At 37.9% G+C, this 20706-nt stretch overlaps 1 protein-coding gene across 2 annotated transcripts in view; it reads right to left on the bottom strand.

Annotated features, from left to right (window-relative positions):
* plcd1a (phospholipase C, delta 1a) overlaps window positions 1–20467 on the bottom strand; it is a 46823-nt gene extending 26356 nt beyond the window's left edge. Inside the window, exons 1-2 of one of the 2 annotated variants that reach the window (XM_088918068.1) lie at window positions 20174–20467; window positions 574–738 (exon numbers count right to left, since the gene is read on the bottom strand). In XM_088918068.1, the coding sequence (XP_088774194.1) occupies window positions 574–738; window positions 20174–20204 (196 nt within the window). In that variant the 5' untranslated portion in view covers window positions 20205–20467. Of the gene's footprint in view, window positions 1–573; window positions 739–12218; window positions 12388–20173 lie in introns of those variants that run through there. The other variant, XM_088918067.1, reaches the window with a different exon arrangement.
* Between the last annotated feature and the right edge of the window lie 239 nt (window positions 20468–20706).

The following is a 20706-nucleotide window of genomic DNA, read 5'->3' as shown; positions in this document are numbered from 1 at the left end:
CTCACAGTTTTCCCCTTTTAAAGGGTGGGATGCACAAATTCAGTCTAGTTTACTTCCTACCAATTACTTAACCACCTAATTCTAAACACTCCCTTAACTGCTCTAAGTAAACAAATAAGGTTAAGTTCTTATTTCACTTACGCCGATTCAAAATTATTAATTTTCCTTACACACTTGTGTCTGGGTGTCAATTACACAGTTCACATTTCCCAGAATTATATTGGTGCTTCACAAACGTTTTTCTCTGCTACATATAGGCACTACATATTGTACTTCAATGCAAATCATGATTTCTCAGTGTAAACCACAAGATACAAGATACTGTGGTATTATGCAGATGGAAAAGATTTCTGAGAGAAACACCATGTTTACATACATAAACCCAGCACCTATCATGTCTCATGTAGTTGTCTTTAATGTTGACGTATGTTTTAAGCTTATTTGTATAATATTTAGACTAAACAATGTGTCTGAGTTGTTTTGAAATGTTTTGAGTTCCATCACTTATTTAGTTCACACATTAAAACAGGATAATTTAGTTCAAAAGTTTTCATTTTAAGAACGCAAACTTACACGTCTGGGATCCCTGTGACTTCACAGGTTTTTGAGAATTGTACCATATCGTCTTGCAGTCCTCCTGCAGCTTGTAGAAACGCATCTTCCTCCATGAGTTAGACTTCACTTTCTTGAGATTACCGCCCTTGAGAAGGAACTTCAGATCTTCATCCCCTTCTAAGCCTGGGAAGAAAGAGAGAACATCGATGATATGAAAACTGTGCTAACCTGGAGATCAACGTGTTCACAGACTCCTGACAGAGTAATTGGTAGAAAATACTTTACAGTGGACGACAATGCACAACTGTTCAAGAAATCTCAATGACACAATTTATTGTGTCCATCCCCCAGGCCAGGCTGACCATCACGGCTGACCAGGTGAAGAAGGAGCTGAAGAGGCTGCACCAGGGTAAGGCCACAGGACCAGACAACGTCTGTCCCAGAGCTCTGAGGGCCTGTGCTGATCAGCTGAGCGGAGTGCTCCAGCGACTGTTCAACCTGAGCCTGCGCTTGGAGAGAGTCCCTGTGCTCTGGAAGACATCATGCCTGGTCCCGGTACCAAAGAAAGGGCGCCCCTCTGTCCTCAATGACTACAGACCAGTTGCACTGACTTCTCACGTCATGAAGACACTGGAGAGGCTGGTCTTATCCCACCTGAGACCCCGGTTAGCTCATCACTGGACACCCTACAGTTCGCCTACCAGCCCAGTATTGGTGTGGAGGATGCGATCATCTACATGCTGCAAAGGGCCTACTCACACCTGGACAGGGCTGGCAACACTGTAAGGATCATGTTTTTCGACTTCTCCAGTGCCTTCAATACCATCCAGCCCTTACTTCTAAGGAGGAAGCTGGAGGAGATGCAAGTCGATGCCTCCATGACCTCGTGGATCACTGACTACCTGACTGGCAGACCACAGTCTGTGAGACTTCAGAACTGTGTGTCTGAACACGTAGTGAGTAACACAGGGGCTCCTCAGGGGACAGTTCTTTCTCCATTCCTCTTCACCCTCTATACTTCGGACTTTAAGTACAACTCAAAGTCATGCCAGCTGCAGAAGTTCTCGGATGACTCTGCAATTGTGGGATGTATCAAGGGTGGGCAGGAGGAGGAGTACAGAGGACTTGTCAGCAGCTTTGTGGTGTGGTCTGGGGAGAACCACTTGGAACTGAATGTAACAAAGACAAAAGAACTGGTGGTAGATTTCAGGAGGAAAAAGGTCAAACCTACTCCTGTCTACATCCATGGGAGTGGCGTGGAGATGGTGGATTCGTACAAGTACCTGGGAGTGCACATCGACGATAGACTGGAATGGTCTAAGAACATCGAGGCCATCTATAAGAAGGGACAGAGCCGACTTTACTTCTTGAGGAGGCTCAGGTCCTTCAATGTATGTAGTAAGATGCTACATATGTTCTATCAGTCGGTGGTAGCGAGCGCCTTTTTCTACACAGTGGTATGCTGGGGCCCTGGGATTAGAGCAGTGGATTCAAAAAGGCTGAACAAGCTCATCAGGAGAGCAAGCTCTGTCATTGGGTCTGACCTGGACCCCTTGGAGGTAGTGGCTGAGAGGAGAATGGTGTCCAAACTAGAGGCCATCATGGACAACATCTCCCATCCCCTCTATGACAGGCTTGTAGAAATGAAGAGCACGTTCAGCAATATACTGATTCATCCACGGTGCGACAGGGAACGCTACAGGAGGTCATTCTTGCCTTCTGCCATAAGGCTGTACAACGCATCCACCTTGCGTCTGGGCAGAGGCAACATTGACAGTGACCTGTTTCTGGACTAAACACATCTACACATCTACTGCTACATCTGCTCTCTTTCTTTTCACGTTCACAACCGGTTTTTGTGCAATATATGCCAGGGACCCGTGCAATACATTTATATTTATATCTATTTATATCTATATTACATCTATTTATATTCATATGTGTTTTCTGCATACTGTTCTGTTCTAGTTTGTTCTTTGTGTGTCTGGACTGTGAGTAACTCTTTTAGTGCACCTCTCACTGTACTGATTGTATTATATGTATTGTACTATTATTATTATTGTATCATTCGTCACACTGTGGCTGTGTTGTCTGTGTAAAGCTGCTGTTGCACTGCAATTTCCCTCACAGGATCAATAAAGTATCTATCTATTGCAACATACTATTCAAGGCTGTATCATTATCTATATTAAATCACAGTTCAGTTAATATTCTTAACTTGAGGGAGGAAACTGGAGCTACTGGAAACCTATACAAATACAGGGACAACATACAAACTCCACACAGATAGCACTCAGGAATTGAACCCAAAGCCCCATACACTATGAGGCAGCAATGCTAACCACTGTGCCACCATGTCACCCCAGGATAGTACCTATTTGTATCAAGCTTCTTTTGTACTTAACTATTACCTTTACATTTATACAGCACCACAGATGCACAACCAGGCTTTTTTTTATAACTGGCCAACTTAACTTATAACAACTGGTGTCAGTGTGGAATATAACATAAGCTGTGACACACCACTCTTTTAAAAAGAATTGTACAGCAATATTATAAAAATCAAGGGATAGTTTTCAGTAACACAATAGCAACCCAACAGTTAAAGATGAAGTAAAATGTCTCAAAGATAAAGAAGGATTTTCATGTGATGACACACAATTTGCTGATGTACTGAATATACATTTCACTCGGGTGCTTACTATGCTATACTGTCAAGTGTAGTAGCACTTTGAGTTTGTATTGTACCACATGACCTGTTAGAAGAGTGTGGGAAACTATGAACTGGAGGCATTAAGACACGCCTTTCAAAGCACACAATAAAAACTACGTCAACAATAACCTGGTTGTGTTTCCTAAACCTATATCACGGACAGATGATACAACACTTACCAAGGAAGGAACATGCCTCAGGCTGAGGAAGGACAAGGTTCCATATTAAATATTAACATAGAATAGGCAGAAGTGTTCCAAGTACTAGAAACACTTGAATTAAACAACTCTACACGCCTTAATGGTATTCTAACGATAGTAATTAAGGAAATTATTTGTCAGTATTTGTCAGAGATCTGTGACTCCTGAGACCCACCGACTAGAAAATTGCTAAGGTTTTGCCCATTCATACAAATGGTGTTAAAACTGAACAAAGTAATTACAGACCAATAAGCCTTGCTTTTATTACATGCAGTATATGGTTTTGATGTTCGGTTATAGAAGCAACAATTATAACTAATCTAGGATAACCTGTATCAGAATAGAATTCTAAGAGATAGGCCACATGGATTAAGTTAAGTTAAAGTTAGGTGCTGCTTAACTAAACTGCTACAGATCTTGAACACATTACTAAATAAATGTAGTTCTATAAGGCAGTGATGGATACCAGCAGAACATATGACATGATATATTCATATTTATAGAAGGCTTTTGCTAATGCTCTTTATAAAAGATTGTCACACAATTGTAAAATCTGAAAAAATACATTTTAAAACTGAACAATTATACAAGGATTTCCAAACCATGTTGTTGAAGCTAACGCCCTGGGTTCTTTCAAAAATCAGACCGAACTCCTCATGTCAATTAGCGAATAGCAAACAAGCTGAGTTGGGCCTCATTTGTAACTGTTCTAATGTTCTAATGTCCTAATACATGGTACAGTATATTGAAAATACAGCAGATAAATTATTAAGTTGTTTTATACTGCATTTTTAAACTATTGCTTTATTAAAATTTCTCAAAGCAAATCAAAGGCATCCAGTAATACGCATTTCTTCCTGTACTGACATTGTGGCTCAACTTTCATTAACAAGATTCATGGAAGTAACATGTGATGATTAATTCACAGCTATTAATACCTGTATGTTTGGGTAGAATTACTAAACCTTTCCAGCATCAAAAAGAATTTTGAGAATTGAGAATTTGTATTAGAAAGTCTAACATTATCAAGCATTTTCTACCTGGATATGAGCTTAGCTATCAACAATTAAATAGGAAAATATTTCATTGTTTGAACTGAAAGAGAAACTAATCACTTTATCTTAAAATGTTCAAAAGGGCATCCCCTGTTATTTCTTGGAGAATGATTTTAAAAACTGACTGCTGGCTGTTGTCCATTGCTGTTACAGTAGTCATTCACATTCAGCATTAGAATGGACACAAAATGTACTGTACACAAAGCCTAAGCATGTGGGCAGAATGCCAGTATGACTATTTCACATGGTGTTTCCACAGACATCTCCTTGTGATATTTTCTGTTTGGGGAAGTACTGTTCTTTGAAGAAGAAATGTTTTTGTATTTTTCAGAAATGTTTCATGAATTCAGGGCCGCATGGTGGAGCAGAGGTTAGAAATGCTGTCTTGTAGCACTGGGTCCCTGGGTTCAATTATCTATTTGGAGTTTGTAGGTTCTCTCTGTGTCCCCTTGTTTGTGTGGATTTCCTTCCACGTTCCAAAGACATACTGGCAAGGTAATTAGCTCCTGTAAAATAGTCCCTGGTGCGAGTGTATGTGTGATTTGTCTGTTTGTGCCCTGAAATTGACTAGTGTCCTGTCCAGGGTAAATCCTGCCCTGTGTCCACTGCTTGCCTGTTAGACGCTGGCTCCCTCTTTGACTCTGTACTGGATAAGCAGATCAGCAAATTGATGGATTGGTTTTAGGAACTGAGTGGTTCTTTAATAACCACATTACTTGTGAAGATGCACTAATAAGCCACAGAGTTCATATATTGTAATTCATCTGATATGCTGTATAGCCAGCAAAAAAGTATTAAAATCAATACACTTCTGATGAAGTCTGATAATATAATTAAACAGTTTTAAAATTCTGACTACTACAGTATATAGGCTTTGGTTAACAAAATATGTATCTTGCATGAAGATGAACCTATCTGTGTGAGCACTGAGATGCTTCACAATTGTTTTGAGTGAGCTGTTTATCAAAGGCTGAACAATTATTTGTTATGTGTTGTTTTCAGATTAGGAAGCCTAATGCAACAGAGCTGGTCTATTTTGATACACAGACTGATAAAAAAGGTAACAGTTGCAGCTGAAACTGTAAACTGATAGGAACAGCTTTTGAAATAAGTTTATTCCAAAGTATATTTTCCGATACTGCCTCGCAATTAACCAAAGCATACTGTATGTTTGTTTTCAGTCCATTTATTACAGTTATGTAACTTTGTTAAATGAAAATGTAATAGTCCACTATATATGTACTGGTAAAAAAAACACCTAGGGAATTGATACATTCAGTATTTTCACTGATTAAATGTTTTGATGTTTCCCATGGTTTTGCATTCCTAAGGGATAACATTGAAAGTTCATAACTACAGTTTGACTCTGAACAATATTATCACATGCAACGAGTTAATCAGAAAACACCTTCAGTCTCTTTTCTGTCGTGCAGGGGTATCAAGCTGTAAAGAATACCTTGAGAATTAAAAGAATGAGAGAGCATGTATAATAGTCTTTTTAGAAGGTCATTCAACCAAAATACTCAAATGAAAAGTATTAAACATTATTGGGTGTGTTCCTGTTTAAATGCTTCTTACTCTTTTTTTCAAGAGAATGGATCTCATTTTTCTGTTTTGCCACAATGGACATGAGAACAAAAGACTATCAAATTACACATCTGCAGCTGAAATCCTAACCACTGAATTATTATAAGATATTAGTGAGAAAACATGTTATAATCTAGGGAACAGATAAATGCAATTTATTTTCAATTTGTGGTTAAGCAAGTCACAATGACATAATCATAATTCATATTAGGACAAAACTCTGCTTGTGTTCTCTCTCATTAGAATGGAGATAACATGCTGTTAATTTAATGCAGGTGAGCTCAATTTCCACATGCAATAGAAAAGGGATTTGCAATTCTGGTCAACAGAATTCCCCATATTATCTGTCACGATCGTAATCCCTCCTCTTAAGGGCGCTCCGGCTCTTTCACATTTTGCTAATTACGTGCACCTGCCCCCAATCCTGCCCCTACTTATTTAAGCTTGGTGCTCTCGCTACTCTGGGCTCTGCATTGGAAGACAGATGCCCGGAGGCCCAGCTACCATCAAGTCGCCCTACATCTGCGGCTTGAGGGCATAGGGCTCCTATAGGCGTCCTGACCCAGCTGAATCTGGGGCTCGGAGCGCCTGGCCTAATCATGCCATTTTTATTCCCTGTCCCTGTACCGGATGCCATTCCGGTTTTTAACTCTGTCTTGTCCTGTCTCGGTTGGATCACCTTCTATTGGACTTTTGGCCCCGAATTTCCCCCCTGGACTCCTTGGACTTGTTTGCCTTAGCTACGCCCCTTGAGGACCAGATCACCGTCGTCACACCCCCCTGTCTGTCAACCTGTCCTGATCCTCGTCGTCTCCTCCCGGTCATCCTTTTCCACTTAGTTCCGAATTATACCGTCTGCATAGGATCCTGAACTACACTTCGCGGAAGCCTGGACCGGCTCCCATTAAATCATCTAGTATTAATACAAACTCAACTTAATTACTTAGGCTGAACCCTTCAATAGAACTATTTGGGATGAAATTAGAATTGTGTTAACCGCAAATATAAATATTGAACTCTTCCCTTTTGGTACTATCTCTGTGATTAAGTGTTTGGAATTCTCAGCATTTTCTTCCCCCACAGAAACAGCTATCCACCCATTTTCAGTAACTACTTCATTCCCTCCACTATCATGGTGAAATAAAGCCTAACCTATTTAGGCACAGAGCACAAGACTGGACAGCACCCTACAAACGATACCAGCCCAGCACAAGACAGACATGCTTTTGCTCACAGACACATATGAGGAACAAAAAAGAAATACAAACTAGCCAGGTCAAAATGAAAACAATTGCTTAAAAAGAAACATACCTAAAAAGGTTCAGTAATTTAAGATGTATTCGTTTTTACCTACCATCTTCCTTGATTGTAAGGGTGTTGCACAAACTAGTTTAAAATACATAAGTCAACACCCTAGTAAAGATAACATTTACATGTACAGTATATAAAGCATTAAATACTTAAGATGTTTCATGCAACCACAGCCTGAAACTGAGAAACACTGAATGTACAGTAAATATTTCCATCAGGCAGGAAGGCATCCTTTTAAACTCAGTGTGTCTGAATGGTCTATCTGTAATAGTATAGGTTTCTGTTACATTCCTGGAGGGAATGCTAGCTACTACCAGACTGGCTACATGGGCTGAAAGACTTCTTCTTGTAACCTTTCTTATATTCTTACAGAGGTCCACATTGTGAGGCTGCAAAATTAGATTTGTACCAAATTAGTTTTTCACAGGCTTATGGTCTGCCATTGAAAGAATATGCTTGTGCTTTAATAAACATGAGACAAATAGCACATAGGTGCTAACATCATTTGGATACTAGTTATGTCGTGAGAGCATTCCAAGTTCAATACTTTCATTAAACCAGGCCTTGTAAAACCTTTCAAAGCCAGGACCTATATCACGCCCGCTAAACTTTCCATAAGTCACATACTCAGTCCTATACACAAACAGACTCTATTTTATTCTTGGATTACAGTAATTGTGACTCACCCTAACTGAAAAAAAAATATTAAGGCTTTATAGGTAAATCTTATTCTGAGAAGTTACTGAAACAATTCTTATAGTATAACCATAAGAAATGGGCAAATGTTTTACATCTGACTCAGTGCAAGGATTCTGTTTAAGAAACTATTTTCGTCAAGCCATCTTAAATTATGAGTTGTACTCAACAGGAATTTAGTCGTGCTTTTTGATTGTCAATTTTAATTTTGTGGCAATCTTTCTAGTGTGTGTAGATCCACCGACCAAAATGGGAATTCTTTTTGTTCATCAATTTGACAGAAGACAACAAGAAAGCAATACAACACCGACTACACAAACTATTCACAACATGATAAGCTACTGTGGATAGGAATGTCAAGAGAAACACAGCCTCCACCTATCTTATATGTTTCACATAGATCTTTGAATTTGTATGTAGATTCCAGATACATACTGTACAAGTATGTACAAGAAGTATGTTGTAAAAACAATTTAAAACACAAAAGTTAAGCATTTAAGATTAGTCCACTGTATTGTTTGCAAAATTTAGTCTCAAAATACCGTACGAACATGGGTCAGATCAATCAAAACTTCCATCTTCTACTTACAAGGGACCTTGAACTTGAACTTTATTGGCATATGTAACCAGTACAATGGAATTCTTACTTACAGAAAGTCTCTCAATTGTTAAAAAAGAAAAAAAGTGTAAAACAAGTGTAAAAAAAACAACACAAAGTGCAGACAGTACTAGACACCTAGTTCAGTACTGCCAGCAGGTTTTTGGTCACATCTGTACAAAGGACATCTGCCATGAAGAAGTTTGTAATTTAAGACTATGAGAAGAATGGAGCGTTTTGATTTGGTCTTGGGCTTCAGGGAAATGTCACTACCACAAACAAAAAGTAAAAGATCAGGCCAGACCTGCTTAACATCTTTTGAAGAAACAGGATGCCTCACAGCAGTAAACATCAAAATAAATCAAACAGTGCTATCCCACTTTTTTCTGATACCACTAATGACTTGCATTGGTTTGATCATGGGCCTCACCTAATACAGGACTTGTCTGGAGTAGAAGATCACTTCAAATATGTAACAGAACAGTGAGCCATATGCATCTGCTCTCCTTAAAATGGTTGGAACAGTTACCACTTTTATAGCTTCATCTATTTCTAGAATGTAACATGGTAATTAGCTGAGCTAAAACCAGACAGAAGTCTGCTACAAAACGTCTTTTCATAAGCCTTCATGTCACCCAACCAGTTGACTAACTGCAACCCAAGATTATTAATCAGCCCAAATTAAGTCCTAGGGTAAAAGCTGAAGAAAAATAGTAGTATTTGATCTATTGGAAAGACAGCTAGCAAGACAGGACAGTTTAAATAATTGTATCATGTTTTGTGTGGAGTACACATCCTGAAAATTCTAACAATGAAGCTTGTTCTTGAAGTACACACTTTGATAACTCAGTGGGCATTGAAAAAGTAGCTCTTTCAAGCACCGCTCTTTCAGATCCAAAATATTTTGGCATTGTTTTCCTCAATTCAGAGGACGTGACTTTTCAAAGCTCCAAGTACATTTTTCTCTTTTTGTCTCTCCTCATAAAAAAACTAAAACAATTCATAACTGCATTTAAGGAAAATACATTTCTTTTTTTTCCGCATCTCTGTTCTATTACAGTGTCTGCTTTCAAAAGGGCAGAATCAATTTTTCTTTTTTTATAAAACATTTTGGAAAATCACTGTGTAAAATGAGGTCCCAAAAGTATCAGATCTATTGCATTGTTTCCAGCAGCTCTAAGCCAGGAAAAGACAATTCCAGTTCTAAAGAACTGGTGACTTCCCATCCAGACATCTTGTTTTACATTTTCCTTCAGGCCTGGGATGGGAATGCTGGACTTGGGAGACTGGTGTGTCTGCGGGTTTGCATCCTGACTCAGCTTAACGGAATCAATTAAGAACTTCAACCAGTTCTTCAGGTGATGCTGCTTTTAAGAGACCTAAAATCTGCAGACACCATGATCTTCCAGAAGTACAACTGGCCATCTCTTCCAGGTATAAGGTAGTTCAGATGTCCATATATCCCAATTTAAGACTATGGACTATTAGACTTAATCTACTTCCATACTGGCCTCTAAAACTGCTCTTTGAAAACAACTTGATGTCTATATCATTTGGGCAAAAGATTAAACACTGGAGTCCCCAACTGCATTTTATTATTGTTACCTTTATTTTTTGTTTGATAGGTCCTGTTTGTATACTGGTAAAAAAATAATCTACCAATATTTGAGTGGAAAAACGCCTTTTTATCGTAAATATTTATTGCTTTTACCTGTACTGTCCCACGATAAGATAGATAATATCTTTTTCAAACTGAACCTCCTAAGATCAAATACTGTGGACACACGTCATTTCAATTTGCCCCTGAAAATAACTGGAAGAATCTGCAAAGAAAACTGAAACTATCTGCCTTCATATCTGAGATTATCTTCAGTTGTATTATTAAATCTGTTCTGCCTGACATACACTTACTGCACATTACTCCTACGGTCTATCCTTTCATTTTTTTTTGTCTTTCTTTTAAAATTTGAAAAGGGTGATGATTATTATTGCTGCTGTCCAAACAAATTGCTATCCAAATAATTAATGAGGAAAAATAAAAAATAGATTACCTTACTGTGCTCAGCTGGCTATAAGAGTTACAGAGACATATGGAAATGAGAAAAGTGAGTTAGAGTTTAGAATTACTACTGTTTCTTTAAAAATAAGATCAAATCACATTGAATCCAGTAACACCAAATGACCTCATACTCTACATGAATTTCACTCATGGACACTTATATAACTACCTGATCTATCCAAATAACTGAATCATGAAAACTGCACTTGTGGGTCAATGAAATTAAGAACACACATACAATGGGACTGTGAAGAACAGTTTCCTATAGGCAACACCAGTACACACAATAGAGCACTAACCTCACCAGTATACTGTATGTTTTGCAATTCTCAGATGATTGAGTTCACATTAACAACAGTTAAGCTTCTGTGATTATCTATATTATTACACTGTGGGACAGGAGAATATAGTCCACTCCGTGAGCTACTACTGTATGTCCTGTCATACAAGCTGAAAACAATGCAAGTGCTGACACAATGCCTGAGGGGCAGTGTAGTTCAGTCGAAAGGCCGATCTCACTTCTGAGTCAATGGTTTACCGTTGAAGTCAAACCTCACTCTGGCTTTATGTACTGCAAATGCACATATTGTTTTATTTTTAGTTCTGTTTAAATGGGAATAATAATAACAACAAACTTTTTTAAAAGCACCTTTCAAAACCCAGTGACATTGCATCCAATGTCTTATTTTTGCTGTTTGTGTTTACAAACGTCAGATGTGTCAGTTGGTCAGCCAAGATAACAGAACTGCAGTATTTGCAAACAGGATTTATAAAAAAAAATATGCAGCTCTTGTGTAAGTTTTTTTTCTAAACAGTGAATCAAACTCTGCAAATACATTTTTTTCCCTTTTATTACAGTTTGGGAACAAGAAGCCAAGTAATGTAACAGTAAAAATACAGATATTTTCATATTTGACAGCAATACATTTAATACTCATATCTATTATTAGGTTTCCAAGATGTTTTACATATTTATATGTTTCATATATGTTTTACATATGCATAAACCAGTGTCCAATGGCTTAAGAACACCTTCCCGTTCTTTTTAGGATAGCACTATTACATCATGGTGTGATAACCAGAGTTTATATACATACATTCTCTGACTCTTCAAAGTTAAGTTTCGAGATTTCACTTTTTTACAAGTTTTTCTTTCCAGCAACTTAGGTTGAGTAAACTGGCACTATAATATTTTACCTGTAAAATTAAATTTACACTCAGCACTTTTTGCAGAACAAACGAATTCTAAGAAGGATATGATTGAAGAGACATTCGACTACTGTCTTTTGCGTACATTTTTATCATAATAGTGACCGTCTACGTTTAGATTGTTAGTTTCACACAGTTCTGATCCTTCTTACCAATCCTGACACTAACAGAGTACGCAACACATACTCCGACGTCTGATCAGAAAACACTTTAAACAAGAACGAAAATACAGTACCTAGTCTCTTCCCGTTCTCAAGAGCGGTCTTCTTGCTCTGCTGCTGGAAGATTATTTCTTCCGATTTCGTTCTTTTCGGTTGTCTTCGGACACATTGCATTGCAAAACCTCTTAAATACAAAAACCGTGCAAGTCGCACACACTGCTTTTCTTCGAAAATGAAGGAAACTAGGCAGAATTTTCATGACGTGTTTTCAATTCCTTGTGGGGCGTGTGCTGCTGTAGTCCTCAGATTACACACTATTTACCCCTGCCTGTGTTACAGTGACTGGATCCAAACCAATCCCTTCTACATACTGAAATAGATGCGTAATCCTGACACTTTAATATTCATTGCTTGTATTGTTTTGTAAGCGCCGTCATGATGAATTAGAAATTATATTCCACTTTTTTTTTGTTTAAAAAATGATGTTCTCTATTTCGTCAAAACTATACATCACAAATTAATTGAAATGTACAAAACAGTTTCCGACCATGCTAAAGTACCCCAGCGTCTAGACATTAGAAAACAGATATTGTCCAAAATACAGGATGGACAAAATCAAGCAAACTGTAACATAGTGAAATGATTTACAGCCGTCGATAATTGCAAACCGCAATATGAAGGCAAACAGCTTTTTGCTATAATGCCAGTGTCCGGAGAATTTACCCTTTTAAAGTATGTGCATAATTTAACCATTACTTAAAAGTCTCGTCTGTATTTACTTTAGGCAGATAAGATACGACTCCAGTGTAGTGGGGGATGTAGCTGTGAACTTTCCAGAGGCGCTTCATGCCTGCCTCTGCCCCACATTCTGACGCACCAGAATGATGTCTCCTTGCTGTGACCCATTTTGGACCCATGATTTAGGAACCCGTCCACTGAAGTGACAAGTGTACAGTATATGAGATAACTTACCGCCTATTACCAACTGTAAGCACTGAACACCACAACTGGCTAGAAAAAATCCACAAAGATAACAAGCTACTTGACAAAGACCACGAACAGGCAAATTTCCACAGAAATGTAACATACTTTGTAATGTATCCTCAACACCAAATATAAACGTTTACTTTATAAAAGTCAAGTGCAGTTCTCTAGAGGTGTTCCCCTTTTATAAGGGGAGCACCCCTAGAGAAGATGAGACTGTAATTAGTATGTTCATTGTAAGCAGAATTTACAATTCCTTTATTTTAGAAAGAATACAACCTTATGTTACGAAAACTTATTAATACCTCTTCTTGCGTTTTCCCCAATATTTCTGCAATGATTGCATTCTCCAAAGAGAATTACTTGCTGATAAACAATTCCCCATGTGTCTTTAAAATAATGAAAAGGTTTTTTTTTTCAATCTAGGCCATGAAAAGATTTTGAAATATAGAGAAATTAAAGTAATTTTGGTTTCAAACAAACCAGCTCAAATGCCAGTCTCTAGCGCCCCCTTGTGTTTGCAAGATACTATCTACTGGAATTCAAAAGCCTTGAAGATATTTATTACACTATGGTCTTAAACCTCTTTCATGTTAATTTGTGGTATTTTGATTAAAGATTTTCTCTATGCATATTCTTCGATCTGCTTATCTAGAACTACAGTCATATTAGTGATGTTGGTGCATTTGTTTTTGCCCTGTAGGCAAATACCAGTTTTGCTTTGAGATACTTTCTTTACTTCTGTGTCGATCTTCTCTGACGTAAGAACTCAATGCTTGAGCTCCAGCTCTGCCAAACTGTTTTTTGTTTCCAAGTTCAAACTCATTTTATTAAAAAAAACGTTTTTTTTTTCAGATTCATGAAGACTGTATTTTTCTTTTTTTTTAAAGCTCAAAAAAATATTGACGCCATAACGTAGTAGCTCTGCAGTGCTGAGGTACTAAAAGGAGCTCTCTTATCTTGCACAGTTCAAGATAATTTTCAGCCTACCTTCTTCTGCCCATTACAAATGCTCATTCTTACATCATAATAAATACAAACAAATTACTTGGTCTTCGACCTGCTTAAGCAACTTCCAAAGCACTGGTTTGCTATATCAGCAATGGTAAATAGTGTAACCAAGGAGCATTCAAGTGTAAAGCTTTAAGTAATTTGAACTGTTCCATGATCAAAAAGGTAAACCCTGTCAATGTGTTAAATAGCCTAGGCAGCAAGGCAGGAGAAACCTAGCAACTGACTGCTCTCTAAGACACAGTAGACTGGCCTACCGCTGGTTACATTCTCTTGTGCAGAAGAGTGATTGCCTGCTTCTTCGGTTACAATTTCTATACACTCTTAAATTAAAAAACCAGAACTGTACTATACATTCTCTCTCTCTCTCTCATCCTAGCATTAATCCCGCATCAGCAGGGTCCGCTTGTTGGCACGCCTGTCTCCATTTGGTGATTTGAACCAAATCTTTTAGCTGACGTTGCCATTAAATGCGACCGAGGATACTCCAACCGGCGCGTCGCTCCGCCTGCCGTCTGGGGGGGGGGGGGGGAAGGAGAACAAAGTAATGTAGCCAATTCATAAAGGGGGATTATTAGGAGGCCATTATTGATAAGGGCCAATGGGAAATTTGGCCAGGACGCCGGGGTTACACCCCTACTCTTTTCGAGAAACACCCTGGGATTTTTCATGACCACAGAGAGTCAGGACCTCGGTTTTACGTCTCATCCGAAAGACGGCGCTTGTTTACAGTATAGTGTCCCCATCACTATACTGGGGCATTAGGACCCACATGGACCGCAGGGTGAGCGCCCCCTGCTGGCCTCACTAACACCTCTTCCAGCAGCAACCTTAGTTTTTCCCTGGAGGTCTCCCATCCAGGTACTGACCAGGCTCACACCTGCTTAGCTTCAGTGGGTTGCCAATTGTAAGTTGCAGAACTGTACTATACATTACTTTCACTAAATCGTACTCCATATTTTAGTATTAACTCTTGCGTGGACTACTTTTAACCAGAAACCGACCTGTGGCATTCCCTGTAACATTCACAAATCTTGAAATGCTTGATAAAAAGAGACTGAAATGCCGAAGATGAAGTGCCAAATGAAAGACGAAGCAGGTGGTATTAGGTAGGCTGACCCAATACCACCCACTTCTGCCAGAACCCTGCCAGATAGACATAATGGCAAAGGAAACCATCTAAGGATAATCTTGCAGACTACATCCAACCCAATATTAGTGGTACCTGATTGATTTGGTGTCATCTCAGTCACATCTGAATTCAATTTAAATTTACCAAGGTGTAACCTAGGGATCACCTGGAGAACAAGTGATGTCATCATTCATCCCAAGTTGAGGCTTTTTAGTGGAGGAATCATTTGGAAGCAGTCTACTCACCCATTTTTTACAAATACCCATCCATCCATTTTCTAACCGATTCATCCAATTCAGGGTCACGGGAGAGCCGAAGCCTATCCCAGCAAGCAACGGGTGCAAGGTAGGATATTCCCTGGACAGGACTCCAGTCCACCACAGGGCAGACATACCAACGCAAAAGCACACACTCATACCACGGACAGTTTTACCAGAAGCCAGTTAACCTACCTGTTTGTCTTTGTGCTACGGGAGGAAATCAAAGCACCTGGTGAAAACCCACGAGAATACAGGGAGAACATACAAACTCCACGCAGATAGAACCCAGGTACAAGCAAATATATTTTGATTTAATTTACTTTCAGCAATATAAGCAATTATACAGTGATGCTAATGTGAATCCATTTAAGCATTAAGATAATCCTTCACAAACCATTTGTGCTATATTTTCACCACTCCTGGAAAGTGCTCTGTCCCACCACCACTCAATAATAACTAATTCTGACTCTACACTACTGCAGAACTGTCTAATTTTTGGAAACACACCCCACATTATCCACCCAAGAGCCCATTATGCACACTTTATACTTATACTTATTTAACACACTTCAGGTCACCCACTGACCTCTGTAATCACAACAGAAAATAAAAAAGACTATAGTTTATATCCAGGCAAGGTCAAGTCCTAATGGTTGGCTAATTGTACAATTGTGCTTGTTTAATATGTCTGCTATCCAGGCCTTTTTTTGTTTTTTCGTTTTTCTAAAGTTTAAATTCTGTATATTAATGTTGAAAAAATGTACAAATCTGTGGTCACAACATTCTGCTGTTTGTAAAAGAAAATTCAACTGGACCTTTCATTATGGTTCTTTCATACAAAGTAACACAATTCCAAACTAATTAAATGAATTGGGCAGTGATTTTTACAGGACAATCTATTTAGGGAAACAGGTGGAAAGTTTCACAAAAACTATAGTCTCTCACTCCAAAACTGGCATGACATGTTTTTTTTTTTCTGTGGTACAAGAACTGCATTCTTAAAACAGCATTCCAGTCCACCTACATTCCATTACCACTCTGCATGATCTCATTCCTAAAAAAGCAATTTAATAAGTATGGCACGGTTAATATATTTCCCATGCTTACATTTTATCTTACAACATTCACCAACAAAATTCCCTTTTAATTGAAAAACAATGTATACTTCTGCAAAATAAAATATAAATGTAATGTGAATAAAAATGGACACAAATTATTTACTTTATTTTTATGTGAAATGAAATATCAATTGAAATTATTTCAGCATGAAATAATGGTTACTAAATATATGTTCTTTAGCTGAAGAAAACCTGACTGGTGTGGCTAAAACTGTTTAGTTTCAGAGTTCTAAGCAATGTTCATTACAGTATCAACATTTAATAATTGAATAAAAAATTAACTTTGCAGTTGCATTGTTATGAATCCAGTGCATATGACAGATACTACATAAAATGCATTTCTTATGTCCTTTAAATTAAGATCATTAAGATCAATAAAAATATCTACGTTTGGCAGGATTTTCCAGTAATCTGTGCTTGTCCATTTTGACTCATGCTCTGAGGTCTTGGGTCTACTAAATCTGGAAAGCAAAGATCATATTGAGATCCTCACAGACTCCATGGAACACTCCCACTAAGACAAGCATAACGTTTGTAATCTAAGATAACCTTTAATTAAGTTTAATTAAGATCATTCGTTTTGCGGGAAAAAGAGAGTTTTCTTGACAGCATGTTTCACAGCAATGTTGAAGTAATATTTTAATGATGCATTCTCAGTTGTTTTCAATAAGGTTAACTATTTCTCTAAGCATATCTGTATCAAAGCATAACAATAATCTTCATTATCACTTAGCCAGATTCGATTGCTGTTGATCATAACCTTTTAAATCTATTCAGACTTAATTACAACAGCAATCTGTATGTAAAGGCATACACTAATTTGTAGCCCCTCCCAACAGCCTGTACCCTTTTCATTTAAGAGTGATGCAAATGGACATACCATAGGTATGCAGCTTTGCTTGTTATGTGTGATGGCCAATGGGTGTGGCAAGAAAGTGTAAAAGTCTCCATGCATTTATTTGCAAATAGCATGGCACACAGTTAGAAATCTGCAGGTGTGTGTCAACTCTCCATTCATTAAGTGTTAATGAGCAGAAACCTACAAGATTTTACAAACACCAGTCCTATTGAGCTGCAGTGTTAGGGGTTAGAGTTGCACACAAAGCCTTTCCAGAAGCATTAAAATGCAAGCAAAACGATAGAGCAGTTGTTTGACCAGTTCTGTTGTAATGGTGGTTGATGTTGCTTTAGCTCTTGAGTACAGGGCCGGAGGCAGATTGGGGTAACTTTTGTGGGGACTTTGCATGTTCTCCCCACATCCACATGTTGTTTTTTGAATAGGGGCACCAGTTCCCTCCCTAGTTCCAGGCATATGGAGGCTAGACTAATTGGTTTCTCTAAATCATCTGTATGTGTGCATGACCTGCAATTAATTGAAATCATACTCAGAATGTGGTCCCTTTTGCGCACTATTAGTATGGAATATGCTCGTGATTGCTGTGATTCCTACCAAGAAATAAACCACTGATCATGGAAAGATGGATGCGTTTCTAACGGCCTACACCTCTTGGCAGCCTCGATGATACAGGCCCATACAGGGGGCAGCGGGGAATTCAGCCAAAGAATGACTTCTTATTTTCGGGCCAATGAATCATAAAACAGTTTAGGACAAATATCAGTTTAAAACAAATGGAAGCAGATTTCTCTGTAAATTGAATCAAGATCCTTATAAAGGAACACAACAGTGGGTAAATATTGTAAAAAAAACAAAACAAAACAAATTGAGGTCGCTGCAAAATAAAATGATTACAACACGCAACGTTTAGGTTGCTAACCCTTCTTTGTCCTCTATGCTGACACACCTGAAGAAAGCAGAAACGTTGTGTTGTAATTTTGTTTGGCTTTCAAGCGTAATTTCTAGTTTCTCTGCAGCTCGTACGTAGCTCCCAGAGCTAACCTGATCGTAATACATTTATATTTGTCCTGGATACTCGATCGGACTGCAGATCTCCTGATTAGGGAGTATAACAATACATTTCCTTCATAAAAACATTTTTTCAATTTAATTTCAAATATGGCAGGAAAACGAGGTCTGGAAATCTGCAATTACGCTCACGGGGTCAATAAAGTATCTTATCTATCCTGCACTGTTTTCTTTATTTTCTGTAACTTTCTACTCAAATTTCAAAAAGCAGTTACTTGCAAATTTATCAGAGTATGTTAAATTAATCAATTTTATCCTAACAAATGTTTATTATTCAAAACTTATCCGACTCCAAGTGCAAAGGATTTTTTATATCTTTTGTTAATGATTACAAATTCAAAACACGGCCTTATGTGTTGCACATGATTTTTATAGGTTTAAAGGGTCTTTAACGCATAACAAAGGAGCTGTCCATGGTGTGTAAGTGTAAACAAGTTCTTTCAGCTTTTGGACTAAAAAATAAAAAAAGATTGATATCTATAGGCAGATGACCCCTTCAAATTGTAAAGAACCTTTTCTCTGATATTATTGTTGAGGTATTTAATAAGTCACTTAAAATATAAAACTACATAAAAACTTATTACTTCTATTTTTTATTTCTCATGCGACTTTCGGATATCAAAAATCACCATGCAAATATTCCTTATACATAAAACATTTTATAATATTTGTAAGATTAATTCTTAACATTAAAATGTTTTGGGATAACTTTACGTTTGGCAGAAAAAAATATAAAGTTCCAAAATAATGGAATCAAATTATTTTTCTTGTCTCTAAAGAAAATGTGCTTATTCTGATGTTGTCTGTTCCGAATGACAATTCAATGTCAGGCGATTTAAAAATCAAAAGCTATTTTCAGTTGTGCGGACTTTAAAAGAATTAACATTACAACAACAGACATCGGGACATCTTGTGTTGAAACTCGCACCGAAAACCGGTAAAACAAAGCCTTAATTTAAAGGCACCTCCCTGTCTTCTGGAAGGGCAGCTTAGCAACAAGTTAGCTTCATTTAACGTATCATTATATCTCATACAATTAAACAATTTCGCAATCTACACTTAGATTTTTTTCCTGGTCTGAGCAACAGCTCATCGAACTGCGCGAAAATATTTCTTCTAGCTGAAACGCATTCTTTGCATTTTTGTTAACTCAAGCGGTACTCCGAAACCACATTAAAGTCTATTATCCCAGATATACAGAATTCAAGGTTTTTCCAGCTAGATGACAAGTGCGTATGGTCATTAAAACATTTTTCGGGATGGAAATAACTTCCCCCTTTATACCAACTTCTACATAGAAGCATGGTGTCAGGTCTCAAGATTAAGACCTCTATAATCATTTTTTAAAGAAAAAAACGTGAGAGCTCTGACGAAATTAGACCACTATTCAACTTAAGCTGAACATCTTAACGTCATTAGTTAAGTTAGCTAACATGTTTCGTGAATCACCCACATTATGTTACTAATATAAACGATAGAATCACAGAAGACATCTGTAAAAATAAACCACGTTGTTTTTAAAAAGAAAAGCAACAGTGCAAAGTGCTATTGGGTCATTTTTAATTTAAAATCACGTAAGAAAGCGAATGCGACAACTTACCGATTTTGTTTGGTATGCCGTTTGTTTCCATTATTAATGGTTTAAAGTTCTGAAAACTTTAAGCTCAGTCTGAGATCCCCAGGAAAACAAACGATTCAAAGATCCTTTTTCATAGAAAATATCCAGTCCTCGGCGTATAGCCACGTCTTGGTCAATAAATTACTTCGAGGTTATTTCATGGGCAAAACAAAAAAAGAGCAATAAGCTCGCCAGGACAGTGTCTCAGAAGATTCTCTGGCTCGTCTTAAGCGCAGGAACAGAGGTGCCTCGGTAAAAACCCTCCACACCCACCAGCACGACTGACATCCATCTCCTTATTGGCTACGCATTGATGTGACACGCACCTCAGGGATTTAGTGGACATGGAGGAAATATTCAACAAGTATAGCTTATAAATCGACTTTATAACGAGGAGCCCAAGCGATCTCTTTCTGTTACCAGTAAATTTGTGTATTATTAGTACTTGCAATACAACTAATGCAGAAAAGGTGGACATTAATAGTGCATGAAACGTCAGCGTTAAATCCAGGTTA

The sequence above is a fragment of the Atractosteus spatula genome, chromosome 6, assembly GCF_055471065.1.
Source record: "Atractosteus spatula isolate fAtrSpa1 chromosome 6, fAtrSpa1.hap1, whole genome shotgun sequence".
Lineage (NCBI taxonomy): Eukaryota > Metazoa > Chordata > Actinopteri > Semionotiformes > Lepisosteidae > Atractosteus > Atractosteus spatula.
The sequence above is the reverse complement of the archived record's forward strand: the minus strand, read 5'-3'. Positions and strand labels throughout refer to the sequence as shown.